Raw genomic sequence first — 14,734 nt, 5'->3', positions numbered from 1 at the left:
TTTAACAGTATCCAATGCAAATAGCTCGCTGATTTGGCACCCCTAAAGGGCTCCTTCCTTCTGCTTGCATTTTAATCTATCTACAAAGTGCACTACAGTACCTCACCTGGGTTACCCCACCATACCTCCCAAACCCATGACCTCCACCACTAAGAAACACAATAGGTTTCTCTCTGAGTCTCATTCTATTCTGACTTGGAAATCACTCTTCATCATCACTGGGCCTAATTTCTGGACCCCCATCACTAACAGACCAGTGGGAGCATCTTCACTGGAGGACTGCAGTGGTTCAAGGAGATGAACTTCAACTATCTTTCCAAAGGAATGTAGGGATGGTCTTGACAACAACGCTTGTAAATGAATACTATGTATTCCCAATATTAGATTCAAAACAATTTGAATTCTTGAACTTCTCTCCTTGGGATGTGGATTTAAATTTGATTGGATGATCAGCCCAGAACCCCGGATGACTAATCCTGGAACATAACTGCCAGGTTCATCATAACTATGTGACAAGAATAATGTGTTGATAGCTGAACTGTTCTCAATGAGAAACTATGATTGACAATACAATTGTAATAGAAATTTAAAAAAATAATAAAATCTTCAGGCAATCTGAAATTATGAAATAACCAGAAAATAGGGAAATGTTGAGCACCACAATTCAGATTCAGATTCAGATTCAATTTTAATTGTCATTGTCAGTGTACAGTACAGAGACAACGAAATGCATTTAGCATCTCCCTGGAAGAGCGACATGGCAAATGATTTGAATAAATAATAATAAGTGTCCGGGGGGGGGGGGGTGGTGATTGGCAGTCACCGAGGTACGTTGTTAGCCTGTACTTCACAATAGTAATGGGGTGGAAACCACATTATAATGCCTCATTGGTGATTAAGAGGCTTTTAGATAGACATGGATATGCAGAGAAGGGAAAGATATAGATCATGTTCAGATGGATGAGATTTGTTTATATTTGACATTGTGTTCAGCATAGACGTTGTGGCCAAAGTGCCAATTCCTGTGCAGTACCTTTCTATGTTCTGTGTTCTCTAGCAAGTGTTCCCAGATGGCAATGCCAAGCAACATCAAAGATTATAGAGGAACGTTCCTCTATAATCTTTGAGCAACATTACCAACAGCAGATAGATGCTAATTTCACCACCCTGCAGTTGCTGACATCACCGGCTGTCAACAATTGCCTGCTGACATCAGCATCAGCACATTATTATGCTCCCTGCACAGGCTCCCCGTGTGTAACTAAGAAGTCAAAATGGATTTTGAAAGCAAGCTGCATCGCAGGGGTGGGATGATTTACACGTTGTCGGCTCTGGAAAGGGATTCACCCAACAAGAGCCAAGTCCCGGCGGTAGGATGATTCCCTTCTTCCGTCTGCTTGCCATCTTGGTCACTGTGTACCAAGGTTACAGCTCGAAAGCAGGTGAGAGAATGCAGTGTGTAGGTGTGACAGGGGCATGGAAGAATGTGATTGTAAACAAATGTGAGTACAGAGATTGTCATGCTGCTTTAACCACAACGAGTAAATGAGGAACCATGATTCTAAATTAGGCTGATCCTATCTGCATTCACATGATCCACATTGTACCATTCCCTGTCTATTCACGTGCCTGTCTGAAACATATCTATTGTATGTGCTTCCACCACCACCTCTAGTAGTATGATCCAGGCACCTACCATTCTCTTTGCAATAAACATGTCTCTGTAAATTTACCCCTTACCTTAAAAGCTGCCAGCCAGTACAGGCAAATGTATACCGCTCAATCTGCTTGTGTCGCTCCTTACAGAGAGATCTTCCCCCCAATCCCTCCACGTGCTGAGCTGCTGCTCTGCTTCCCACACCCTGCCATTCTCCTGAATTGCACAAACAAACCCCAGCGAGGTTTGTCATGTCCTAACACTTCCTATTGATCCACGTTTGCCCCATATCCATCTAAATCTTTCCTATTGGCGTTTGTGCCCCTGACCCTGGGATCTGGTGTGAAATATTTCTGCGTCTGGTGTCTGTAGTCTGTGGTTTGTGTTTGGTGTCTCTGTGTTTTGGTGTCTGTTGTGTAATGCAGGCGACTCCCGCCTTGTGGAGGTTCGGGCGACAGGAATAGGCATTAATGGCATTTATAAATCATTACCAAACAATCAGATTCAGATTCAGATTCAGATTCAGATTCAATTTTAATTGTCATTGTCAGTGTACAGTACAGAGACAACAAAATGCATTTAGCATCTCCCTGGAAGAGCGACATAGCAAATCCTGGAAATAATATCTGGAAACAGGTTAATTCTTACGAATTTTGTGTGAAAAATAAACTTAATATTAAAACACTTAAAAAAAAATCACACATTGATGTACCTGCAAAAAATTAGGCTTTGTATTATGCAAAATGGCGATATAGATCTTTTTCTCAGAATGCAATCTCCCCAACCTGCCTTAACAGTTACAGTATGTGTTTGGTGTCTGGTGTGTGTCCTCTGTTTCTGGCATCTGGTGTGTCATATTTCTTTGCCTGCTGTATGTGCCCCTGCATCTGGCTGCCTGGTGTGTACTATTTCTGGAGAAAAGAGGAGGAACTGCAGATGCAGCTTTACAAAAAAAGGCACACAGTGCTGGAGTAATTCAGTGGGGTCAGACAGCATCCCTGGAAAAATATTTAAGAAGGAACTGCAGATGCTGCAAAATCGAGGGTTGACAAAAGTGCTGGAGAAACTCAGCGGGTGAGGCAGCATCTATGGAGTGAAGGAAATAGGCAACGTTTCGGGTCGAAACCCTTCTTCAGACTGGAAAAATAGATAGGTGACATTTCGGCTTGGGGAACTTCTGGGTCTGGTGTGCAATAATATTTCTGTGCCTGCTTTGTTACCTTTCTGTATCAGTGTCTGGCTTGTAATATTTCTGTGTTTAGTGTGTAATATTTTTATTGTGTAATATTTTTGTGTATGATGTGTAATATTTCTATGCCTGGTTTGTAATATTTCTGTGTCTGATGTGTAATATTTCTGTGCCTGGTCTGTAATAATTATCTGTCTGGTGTCTGTGTTTCACCCTGACTTCTCCCATGTGCTTTTTTCATTTCCAGGAGTCTTCCTTGTGGGGTGTGACAGTGAAAGCATGACACTGAGGGTGACAGAAGATCTGATCACATCCTGTTACTTCTATTCCCAGTCCGAGGCACAGCGTATTACCGTCCTGTGGGAGAGGTTTGATCCTCAGAGAGTGGTGTACAGTTACCAGATCAACCAGAGTCTCTGGCAAAACCAGGACCCCAGCTACCGAAACCGGACACAAATGTTCGAGAATGAGATTGCGGAAGGGAACGTGTCTCTGAAGTTGAGGAACGTGAGTCTGTTGGATGCAGGGATGTACAGGGTTAACGTCAGCGCGTCCTCAGGACAAGGCTTTAAGGACATCAGAGTCATGGTGGGAGGTAAGAGCACAATGTGGCCACTCTCAATACTGTCTGAACAACAATGGTGCCACACGATTTTTACAGCACAGTGTTCACATTATATCACTCCCATTCTTCCTTTTCCATTCAACCTACAAGCCCCAGTTTCCACCACTGGATTCAGCTTCTGGATCAAGTTGAGTTGAAGATAGACACAAAAAGCTGGAGTAGCTCAGCGGGACAGGCAGCATTTCTGGAGAGCAGGAATGGGTGACAATTCGGGTCGAGTCTTTTCTTCAGACTGGTTGACATCAAGTTGAGTTGAGTTCATTGTCATACCCGCCAGCATGGTGGGGATACAGCTACATTGAACATTTTGAAGTTTAAGAAAGAACTGCAGATGTTGGAAAAATAGACAAAAATGCTGGATAAACTTAGCGGGTGAGGCAGCATCTATGGAGAAAAGGAGTAGGCGACGTTTCGGGTCGAGACCTTTCTTCAGTCTTTGTGCAAGGAAATGTAGAATAGTTCATTGTTAGAGGAGGGGAAGGTGACAACGAGGCATACACTCAGTAAAGTTAAGCAGGAGGACAGTGAAACGAGTTGGAGAACTAGGGTGGGGGAGGGATGGAGGGATGGTTCCACAGGGCTGTGTGCTGAGCCCCCTCCTCTACTCCCTCTTCACCTATGACTGCACACCTGTACATGGTACTAACACCATCATCAAGTATGCAGACGATACAACGGTGATTGGCCTCATCAGCAACAACGATGAGTCAGCCTATTGGGAGGAGGTCCAGCTCCTAGCAGCATGGTGCACTGACAACAACCTGGCCCTTAACTCCAAGAAGACCAAGGAGCTCATTGTAGACTTCAGGAAGTCTAGGGGCGGCACGCACACCCCCATCCACATCAACGGGGCAGAGGTGGAACGTGTTTCCAGCTTCAGGTTCCTGGGGGTCAACATCTCCGATGACCTCTCTTGGACCCACAATACCTCAACTCTGATCAAGAAGGCTCACCAGTGTCTCTCCTTCCTGAGGAGACTGAAGAAGGTCCATCTGTCTCCTCAGATCCTGGTGAACTTCTACCGCTGCACCATCGAGAGCATCCTTACCAACTGTATCACAGTATGGTATGGCAACTGCTCTGTCCCCCCCACCCCCCTCCCCCGGACACTCCTCCCACAGGAAAAAAACACTATGTCTGTATACATGCTAATGAAATTATTTATTGAAATCATATTCTATGTCGCTGTTCCAGGGAGATGCTAACTGCATTTTGTTGTCTCTGTACTGTACACTGACAATGACAATTAAAGTTGAATCTGAATCTGAATCTGAGAGAGAGGGAGAGCAAGGGTTACTTGATGTTAGAGAAATAAATATTCATACCACTGGGTATGAAGCAATGCAGAGAGAGAACATTCGGTGCTGAATCCTAGGGGTATGTGACTGGACAATGTAGAAACATAGAAACATAGAAAATAGGTGCAGGAGGAGGCCATTCGGCCCTTCGAGCCAGCACCGCCATTCATTGTGATCATGGCTGATCGTCCCCTATCAATAACACGTGCCTGCCTTCTTCCCATATCCCTTGGCTCCACTAGCCCCTAGAGCATTATCTAACTCTCTCTTAAATCCATCCAGTGAATTGGCCTCCACTGCCCTCTGTGGCAGGGAATTCCATAAATCCACAACTCTCTGGGTGAAAACCCATGTTTATTTTAACCCACGTTTATGCTGAACTGTGTCTCTGACTGGATTATGTGTCGGGTGGAACTGCAGATGCTGGCTTACACTGAAGATAGACAGAAAATGCTGGAGTAACTCAGCGGGACAGGCAGAATGGGAGACGTTTTGGGTCCGAAGAAGGGCCTCGACCCGAAAAGTCACGCACTCCTTTCATCCAGAGATGCTGCCCCTGCCGCTGAGATACTCCAGCATTTTGTGTCTCTCTCTCTCACAAACTACAAACTGGACTATCAGAAACTTTAGAAATATATACAGCATGGAAACAGGCCCTTCAGCCCAACTGAGTGGACTTGTCAGCTGGCAGTTATTGATCAAAGTCTCTCCAGGGACAGGAGAATGTCCAGAACATGCATCAACAACTCACGAAATATGGATATCTCTTGTCTCCCCCTCCCTCACCCTCAGTCTGATGAAGGGTCTCGACCCGAAACGTCATCCATTCCTTCTCTCCGGAGACGCCGCCCGACCCGCTGAGTTACTCCAGCATTTTGTGCAAATGCACCATTTGTTTTTTTTTAATGTTTAATCTATTCTCGCCGTCAACTTTATCCACTTCACAGACTGCTATCTACAACAGACCCCCCACAGAAGATGTTCTGTTCACACAGATAATGCTGATATCAGCTCCTCATAGCTGCCTGAGGAACGGTCTGGACTGGAAATGTCGCCCATTCGTTCTCTCCAGAGATGCTGCCTGTCCCGCCGAGTTGCTCCAGCATTTTGTGTCTATCTTCACCAAAATCTCACTGTAGCACTATTTTTTCCCCAAAACGAATCCCTTTACATAGAAACATAGAAAATAGAAAATAGGTGCAAGAGTAGGCCAGTAGATGGAGGGATTTCAACCCTAGGAATATCTGAAGAGTGACCTTTCGTCGGAATCTAAGCCATTCAGTATTCAGCCATTGGTCTGTAAGATGGTTTAAGGTGTGCACTGGCTCTGCTGCAAGTGATATCCTTTTCTGAGCGAACGCATATGAGAAGAGTGGGTAGACTTTGCCATTGTCAGAACGCTACTTAGCTGGCTAGGTTTCAGATGATTTGGTTGTTCCTGTTGGTTTCATGGACGTTTCCCGTCCACTGTTCTTTCTCCTGCAGCCATCGGTCACTCCCCTCGATTTCACTCCTTCGTCACCAAGAGGAATCACTCGGTGTTGATCTGTGACTCTGCCGGATGGTTCCCTGCCCCCAGCGTGTCCTGGCAGAACTGGTGGGGCCTCAACATCACCAAGTACTCGCAGACCCACGAGACAGACAGCCGGGACGGACGGGTGCGGGTGAGGAGTGCCATGGAGTTCCCCACCGGCTCCAACGGCAGCTACACCTGCACCATCTGGAACCCTCTGCTCTACCAGGGAACCTCCGCCAACTACACCCTGCCCAGTGAGTAGCAGGCGGCACAGCCGGGGGGACTGGGTCACTGGCGGGCAGGCATTGGGTCGTGTAAGAAACAACTGCAGATGCTGGTTTAAACTGAAGATAGACACAAAATGTTGGAGAGAAGGAATGGGTGATGGTTTGGGTGGAGACTCTTCCTCAGACTATTGTAACTCAGGGTTGGAAATTAACTAACTGTTAGGGTTGGTAACACCATACTGTAAGGGTTGGAGTTCACGGATAGAGCCAGTTACGGTGAAGTAACGGTGATACATTTCCAAGTCAGAATTGGATGTAGCTTGGAGGGCAATGTCCTGTTGGTGGTGTTCCTATGCTTTTGGTGCCCTTCTCCTTTTTCCTAGTACAGGTGGCGGATTTGGAAGGTTCTGTCTAATAAGTCATGGTGATATTTATTAGGGAAGATTTATGTGTGTTCCGTCATCCCGTTTCATAGGTGATAATTCAATGTGTGTTCGACCATGGATGGTGAAGGATATTTAGCTCTAACTGATTCCATCCCGGGGCCTCCCTCCCTCATTGTAGGTGCAGGAAGTTCAAAGGTTCAAAGGGTTCAAAGGTTTACTTATTGTCACATACACCATGCTAGATATCAGATACCACTCAACCTCTGGCGTAGAACCATGTTTTGTGCGTAGGGCACCTTTACTGACCCATCATAAGAATTGTCAGACCACTCCTGATGCTGTGACACATGAGCTTCAGAGAGAATGGGAGAAAGAGAGTCACAGACCTGAGAGGAAAGGAGAGAGGGAGAGGCTTGGGGAGGGGATTACAGAGCTTGGGGACCCAGGGAGCTGAAGGCAGAGATGGTAGATGTAACTCCAGACTTGGAGGAGTGAAGATCAGCCGATAGAGATGAAGGTTCTGTAGAACAGGAAGGATGAACACATGGAGGGAGTTGTAAACGAGTTGTAAATGAATCTCAAATCTGGAATTACCCTGCACTGAGGAAACACACGAGATATAGAACTGATGTTTATAATGTGTGTGACTAACAATATATTGAGAGCAACTGAGGGGGTCTTGTGTCTTGTGAGGGGGTCAAGTAGAGCATGGAGAGTGTGGATGAGGTTGTGAAGTGCATGAAGCTCGGTCAGAGCTTTGATTGTGGAACAAGAGGCAACTTAGAACCTGTGGGATCCCACCAACAATGCAAGGGGATTGATGGATCAGTGCTTTATCTCTCTGACCTGTGATCTCCCCTTCCCAAGCCTCTGACCCCCAGCTCCCTGGCCAATGACCTGGAGCTTCCTAACCCATTTCTTTCACTACCCTGACCCGTGACCCTCCATCTTTCTGACCCATGACCACCTCTCAAGCCGAGTGAACTCCGCCTCCCTGAACTGTGACTTCCACCTCCCAGTCCAGTGAACTCTAACTTCCTGACCTGTGACCTCCACTTTACCGACTCATGACCTTCACTTTGCTGGACCATGACCTCCACCTCTCAGGCTTTGTGATTTCCACCTCCCTGTCCCATTTCCCAGACCCAAGATCCCAGCAGCTCCTTAACCAGTGACAACCATTGTCTGTCCTGTGACCTCCAGCTTATCTTCACCTCTCCAACCCACAATCACTGAAACCCCTGAGGTTACAATCTCCCAACACCTGCTCCTCTCCTGGACCTCCCACCCCAACCACCAAGACAAGGGCAGTGGGCAGAGGGAATATGTCCCGTTTCCCTTGACCAGAACCGTCTCGGAACTCCGTTACCAACAACACAGAGGGGTGCCTTCACCAGGAAGACTGGCGCGGGTCAAGAAGGCAGATCGCCACCTGCTTCTCAAGAGAAATAAGGGATGGGCAATGAATGCTGGTCTTGACAATGTTCCACTGCTCTTATGAGATGTGGTTGTCAGCATCTCTTCCGTCTTAGATAGAGACATAGACAATAGGTGCAAGAGTAGACCATTCGGCCCTTAGAGCCAGCACTGCCATTCATTGTGATCATGGCTGATCATCCACAATCAGTACCCCGTTCCTGTCTTCTCCCCATATCCCTTGATTCCGCTAGCCCTAAGAGTATCTAACTCTCTTTTGAATGCATCCAGTGAATTGGCCTCCACTGCCTTTTGAGGCAGAGAATTCCACAAATTCATAACCCTCTGGGTCAAAAAGTTTTTCCTCATCTCAGTTCTAAATGGCCTATCCCTTATGTGGCCCCTGGTTCTGGACTCCCCCAACATCGGGAACATGTTTCCTGCCACTAGCGTGTCCAATCCCTTAATAATTTTATATGTTTCTATAAGATAACCTCTCATCCTTCTAAATTCCAGTGTGCACAAGCCCAGTCGCTCCATTCTTTCATCATATGACAGTCCCGTCATCCCGGGTATTAACCTCCTGAACCTACGCTGCACTCCCTCGATAGCAAGAATGTCCTTCTTCAAATTAGACCAAACTGCACACAATACGTCAGGTGTGGTCTGACCAGGGCTCTGTACAACTGCAGAAGGACCTCTTTCCTCCTATACGCAACCTTTTTTTATAAAGGCCAACATGCCATTAGCTTTCTTCACCGCCTGCTGTACCTGCATGCTTACTTACAGTGATTTGTGTTGTGGGTGAGGGTGGAGGCTGAGGTCCCATCACTAACGTCTCTTGTGCCAGCTCTAGGGAACAGTCCTGACATCCACTCGATGGTGACAGGTGGTGGGCGCTCGGTCCTGACCTGCCTGTCGTCCGGCTGGTACCCAACCCCCAACCTCACCTGGCACAACGAGCAAGGACAAGCCATGACCAAGCTGTCCCAGACGGAGCTGACTGACGACACACGTGGAAGCGTCTCGTTGAAGAGCACACTGCGGCTGGAGGACGACTCCAACGGGAACTACACTTGCGCCATCTGGAACCCTGCGTTAAAGCAAGGACTGAGGTCCTCCTTCACCGTCCTGAGTGAGTATGGCCCACAGAACGCTAGGATTTAATGCACTCCTCGACAGAACAAGATCACACTGGAAGTGACCAGCAGTGATTGGCCTCTTTTTCTAAGCACATGCTGGGTCTGGAACTTCATGCTGAGTACAACCCAAGCCCGGAATTAGCTCAGTGTACATGACCTGGGCATAGTTCAGAATGATCATAGCCTCGGCGTTGGTCACAGTGATCATAGCCTCGGCGTTGGTCACAGTGACGACAGTTTGAGTCTAGAACACAGTGACCACACAGCCTGGGCCTAGCTCAGTGTGTGAGCACAGCCTGGGGCTAGATTAGTGTGTGTGCAGCCCGGGCGTAGGTCACAGTGACCACACAGCTTGGGCCTAGCTCAGTGTGAGCACAGCCCGGGGCTGGATTAGTGTGTGTGTGCAGCCTGGGCGTAGGTCGCAGTGACCACACCCTAGGTCTAGGTCACAGTGACGACACAGCCTGGGCCTAGCTCAGTGTGAGCACAGCCCGGGGCTAGATTAGTGTGTGTGGGCAGCCTGGGCGTAGGTCATAGTGACTACAGCTTATGCATAGAACACAGTGACCACACCTGGCTGGATTATCCCAGGTAATCTCATTAGGATAATGTTACCTTCACCCAGTGATTCTGGAAGGTTTCATGCTGGTGATGCACAGACCCCGACAGGATGGCACACCCTCTCATTGGACCTTACTTCCTTTCCAGTTTCCCGCTATAAGGAGATCCAGTCACACTGGATCGCAGTCGGCGCCATCATTTCCATGTCCATCGTCGTGGTTGCTGCAGTGATCAAAGCAAAGAGCGTCATCATGCTGATCAAGAAAGAGAGGAAAGGTATAGATGTCGCTGCACACACGCATGCACATGCACACGCACAAACACGCACAAACACGCACAAACATATGCACTAATCGAGGTGAACATATCAGCATGAAAAGGGACTGGCCGACAACCAGAAACCTGAGTTAGGATAAATGGCCATTTTCGGGTCTGAAAGTTGTTACGAGTGGGTGTCACAGAGCCTCAGTTGTTCAAAATCTATATTAGTGACAACTGAAGGGGGCCATGTGAAGCCAAATTTACCAATGATGCTAAGACAGGGGGGAAAGGAAGATGTGAGGAGGACACAGAAGGACAGCATAAGGATATAGATAGGTGGATAAACATTTGGCAGAGGGGCACAATGTGGGGAAATGGATGAGGGGAGGCTCCACTTCAATAGAACAATATATATGAGACACAGAACAGTAGTGTGTTGGTGCAGCAGGTAATCAGGAAGGCAAATAAAACTTCTTAACTTCAAAAAAGATTAAGGGAGGAATTCTTGCTTCAACTGTTGGGACCACAACTGGAGCAGCTTTGGAAGGATTTATTTAAGGAGGGATATGTTTGGCACTGGAAGTAGTTCAGAGAATTTCACCAGGTTGGTTCCTGAAAATGTCAGGTTTGTCTTCTCGAGGATAGGCCCAGCAGATTGGTCCTTTATTCAATATAGTTTCCTAGAAGGATTGATGATCATATTGGATCGCATTAGTTTCTTAGGGTTAGGGACAGGGTAATGCTGAGATGATGGGAATCTAGAATTAGACGGCTTTATAAATCTTTGCATTTGGAGTATTGAAGCATTGTCTGGCTGCCACATTACAGCGAGGATGTGGAGACTTTGGAGAGGGTCCAGAAGAAGTTTACCATTCTGATTATTAGCTAAAAGGAATGATTGGACAAACAGATTGTTTTCTCTGGAGCGTTGGAGGTTGCGAGGTTGATAGAAGTGTGTAAAATAAAAAGGCACAGATGGGTAGACAATCAGAACCTTTTTCCCAGGGCAAAAATCTCAAAGATGAGAGGGCATACATAGCTTTAGGGCCAAAGGAGGAAAGTTTAAAGAGAATATGCGGGGAAAGTTTATTTACACTGAGTAGTGGGTGCATGGAAAACACTGCTGGGAGTGGTGGTGGAAAGAGCTACAATAGTGGCATTTAAAAACATTTAGATAGACACATAGATATGCAGGGAATTAAAGTATATGGGCCTTGCGCAGACAAAGGAGATTAATTTAACTTGGCATCATGTTTGGCATAGATATTATGGACCAATGTGTCAGTTCCTGTGCTATACAGTTCTATAGTCTAGGAGGTATCATTTGCCCAGTCAAGACAGAATTGAGAGGGAATTTCCTGTCGTAAGACATTATGAATCATTGAAATACTCTACTTAAGAGACCTGTGGAGTCATTGAATATATTCAGACTCTGATGGACAGATGGTTAGTCAACAGGGAGTTGAGGGTATGGGGAACATGTAGAACAGTGGACATGCTAGGATCAGAGCTGCCATGATTTTGGCATTGATCTTATTGGATGGTGAAGCAGAGCAGGTGGGCCCAATGGCCAGACCTGCTCCTGTTCCTTGTGTTCTTACAGTGGCAGATGGAAAAGTGCTCCAGATGGAGAGGGGGAAGGAGGAGAGGGGGTGAGACTGGGCTGGAGTACGAGTGTGGGAGCGGAGGGTGAGCAGGGTGGGGCGTCACATGGAGAGGGTTTTGGAGGTGATCGGAGTAACGCTTCTTCTGCTGTCTGCAGGCCATGCTGCATTCTCCCCAGCAGAGTGAGGCTACCGGCAGACACGGGAGGTGCGAGGACAGAGCAGCAGGTCCTGAGCAATAGAGGCATCTTGTCCATTCTCAGCCCTGCCCATCTTCAGAATTAGAAACCAACGCCCGAGGCAAGTTTGCACGGTTGGTCTATAACGGAATAAATATTTATACTGAGCAACTCTCTTGTCTTGTTTGATGTTGGGAACCACAGCAGAGGATTGGGTGGCTGAATGTTAACCCTTGGCCCGCCAGACTGCAGCCGAGGGAAGGGCAGCAGAGGTCAGTGGGGGCACTTCCAGGAGTTTGACTGGAGATGGTCTTCCATTGCACATTGATTGGTTAATTGATTGATTGATTGATCGAAAAGGTACAGCATGGAAACAGGCTCATAGGCCCAGCGAGCCCACACCGACCACCATTTGCACTACATGTTCTCATCCACTCCATGCACCCCAAGGACACTTTGCAGTAGCCAATTAACCCACAAACCAACACTTCTTTTGTGATGTGGGAGGAACCCGGAGCACCCAGAGGAAGCCCACCTGGTCGCCGGGTAGACGTGCAAACTTCACACAGATACACTCCACAATCCCACGCCCGAGGTTTGGATCGAACCTGGTAGTCTGGCACTGTGAGGCAGCAGCACTAGCAGCTGCACCACATTGCCAATGTCTGAAGCACACAACTCCAGGTAGGAGTGGACAGCTAGACTGAGGGAGTCCTTTCCAAGGCACCCTCTGCTGCCTGACGTGGACATGAAGGATCGCATGTCGAATTCAGAAGTGAAGAGAGTTCTCCCCTGTCCTTCATAGATATTGGAACATAGACCATAATAAATACAGCACTGGATAAGTCCTTCAGCCCACAATATCTGAACCAATATTGTCTGTAAGCACATGATACATATCCCTCCATTCTGTGCTTATCTAAAAGCTTCTTAAATGCCACTATTGTATCTGGCTGCACCATAACCTGATAGTGCATCCCAGGCACACAGTGCCCTCTGAAAAAATCTTGCCCTGCACATCTCTTTAAATTTTGCTCCTTTCACCTTAAAGCTATGCCCTCTAGTCTTTTATATTCCCACCATGAGGAAACCTTTTGACTGTCTACCCTATCTATGGCTCATAATTTTACATACATCTATCGGATTTCCCCTCAACAATCTGACCTCTGCTTGTTGCTAATACCCGGGGATCTGAGTATTAGCCATAAGCCATTATTAGCCATAATTAACCAATTATGTCCAATCTCTGCATATAGCCAATACTCTCTAATGCAGGCAGCATTCTGGTAAACATCAGCACTCTTCCCAAAGCCTCCACATCCTTCCCTAAGGTAGCCATGAAAACTGAACACAATACTCTAAACATAGTTTAAAGTACTATAAAGGTGCAATGTGACTTCCTGACTCTTGTACTCAGAATCCTGACCATTGAAGGCAGGCATATTTTACACCTTCTTTTCTTTACCATGCCTGATGAAACACTGACTTTTCTGGAGTCTACCCTGTGGTCCCCTTTCTTGACCTCCTTTCAGACCCCTCTCATTCCTTTCTGATGTTCTGAGCCAGAAAGCCCATCTCATCTTATGGGCAATCATGTCCCAGTTCCACAGCTTACGCGGTGCCTGGTCTCTACTGCCCTCTGCTGGTCAGAATCCTGTGGAGCTGTTGCATTTTAATGCTCCATTGGTGCTTCACTTGTCACATACGCAACTGCAAAGTGAAATCATTTTTGGTACCATTTCCAAAGTTGAAAGTTCAGTGAGAAAGAGTGAGCAAAAGGGGGAATAAAGAGACGGCACTCTTCTCTGGCAATACCTTTCCCCTGAATCTGGTCCCCCCATGTCAAAGACCCTGACGTTGCCCTGTGACACAATACAATAGCAATATCAGAGAATGGAGGGATTATAGACCATGTTAAGGTAGATGGAATTGATAGCATCATGGCTGGCACAGACATAATTGGCCAAAGGGCCTGTTCCTATGCTGTACAATTCTATATTCTACGAAGGCACAGCAGCTAGTGATGGATAGATGGGTGTAAGGCATTGTGATGAGGATGGAGTGGATGAGGGCAGGTATTTTGGCACATTGTGTGGGTGCATGAATCATAGCTCAGCCACACGACCACTGTGCAGAAATAAGCACTTTTGCTGTTCTGCACAGTGCCCCAGTTGGCCAATAAAGAATCCTCATCCTTGCTTTCAAATCCCAAATGGATTTCCAGTCAATGATTTAAAAATCTGGAAACAAAAAGCAAATCCAGGAAAATGGCCATAAAACTGCAGGTTTGATATAAAAACCCAACCTGGTTTACTGAGAAGAAGAACATTGAGATCTGCCTCAATTACTACTGCCTGGTAGTCAGCACAATGGCGCAGTGATAGAGCTGCTGCCTCACAGCGCTAGAGACCTGGGTTCGATCCTGACTCCAGGTGCGGTCTGTGCGGAATTCGTTCTTTCTCCCAACGATCGCGCAGGTATTCACCAGGTGCTCCGATTTCCTCTCACGTGCAGGTTAGTAGGGTGATTATATAGTATAGGTATCCTTTATTGTAAAGTATCCTTCTGTAAATTGCCTCCAGCGTGTAGAATGCAAAAGTGGGTTAACAGAACTAATGTAGGGGAGATCGCTGGTTAGCGTGGACCTGGTGGGCCAAAGGGCCTTTTTCCATG

General features: G+C 46.9%; 1 protein-coding gene across 1 annotated transcript; it reads left to right on the top strand.

Annotated features, from left to right (window-relative positions):
* Positions 1–1,080: 1,080 nt before the first annotated feature.
* LOC129699374 (butyrophilin-like protein 2) lies at positions 1,081–13,502 on the top strand. The gene is made up of 6 exons (XM_055639095.1): positions 1,081–1,442; positions 3,094–3,441; positions 6,255–6,539; positions 9,165–9,449; positions 10,165–10,293; positions 12,041–13,502. Exons 1-6 carry the CDS (start codon positions 1,376–1,378, stop codon positions 12,067–12,069), a joined length of 1,143 nt encoding a protein of 380 aa, XP_055495070.1. The 5' UTR covers positions 1,081–1,375; the 3' UTR covers positions 12,070–13,502.
* The last annotated feature ends 1,232 nt before the right edge of the window (positions 13,503–14,734 follow it).

This window comes from Leucoraja erinacea, chromosome 8, assembly GCF_028641065.1.
Source record: "Leucoraja erinacea ecotype New England chromosome 8, Leri_hhj_1, whole genome shotgun sequence".
Classification (NCBI taxonomy): domain Eukaryota; kingdom Metazoa; phylum Chordata; class Chondrichthyes; order Rajiformes; family Rajidae; genus Leucoraja; species Leucoraja erinaceus.
The sequence above is the reverse complement of the archived record's forward strand: the minus strand, read 5'-3'. Positions and strand labels throughout refer to the sequence as shown.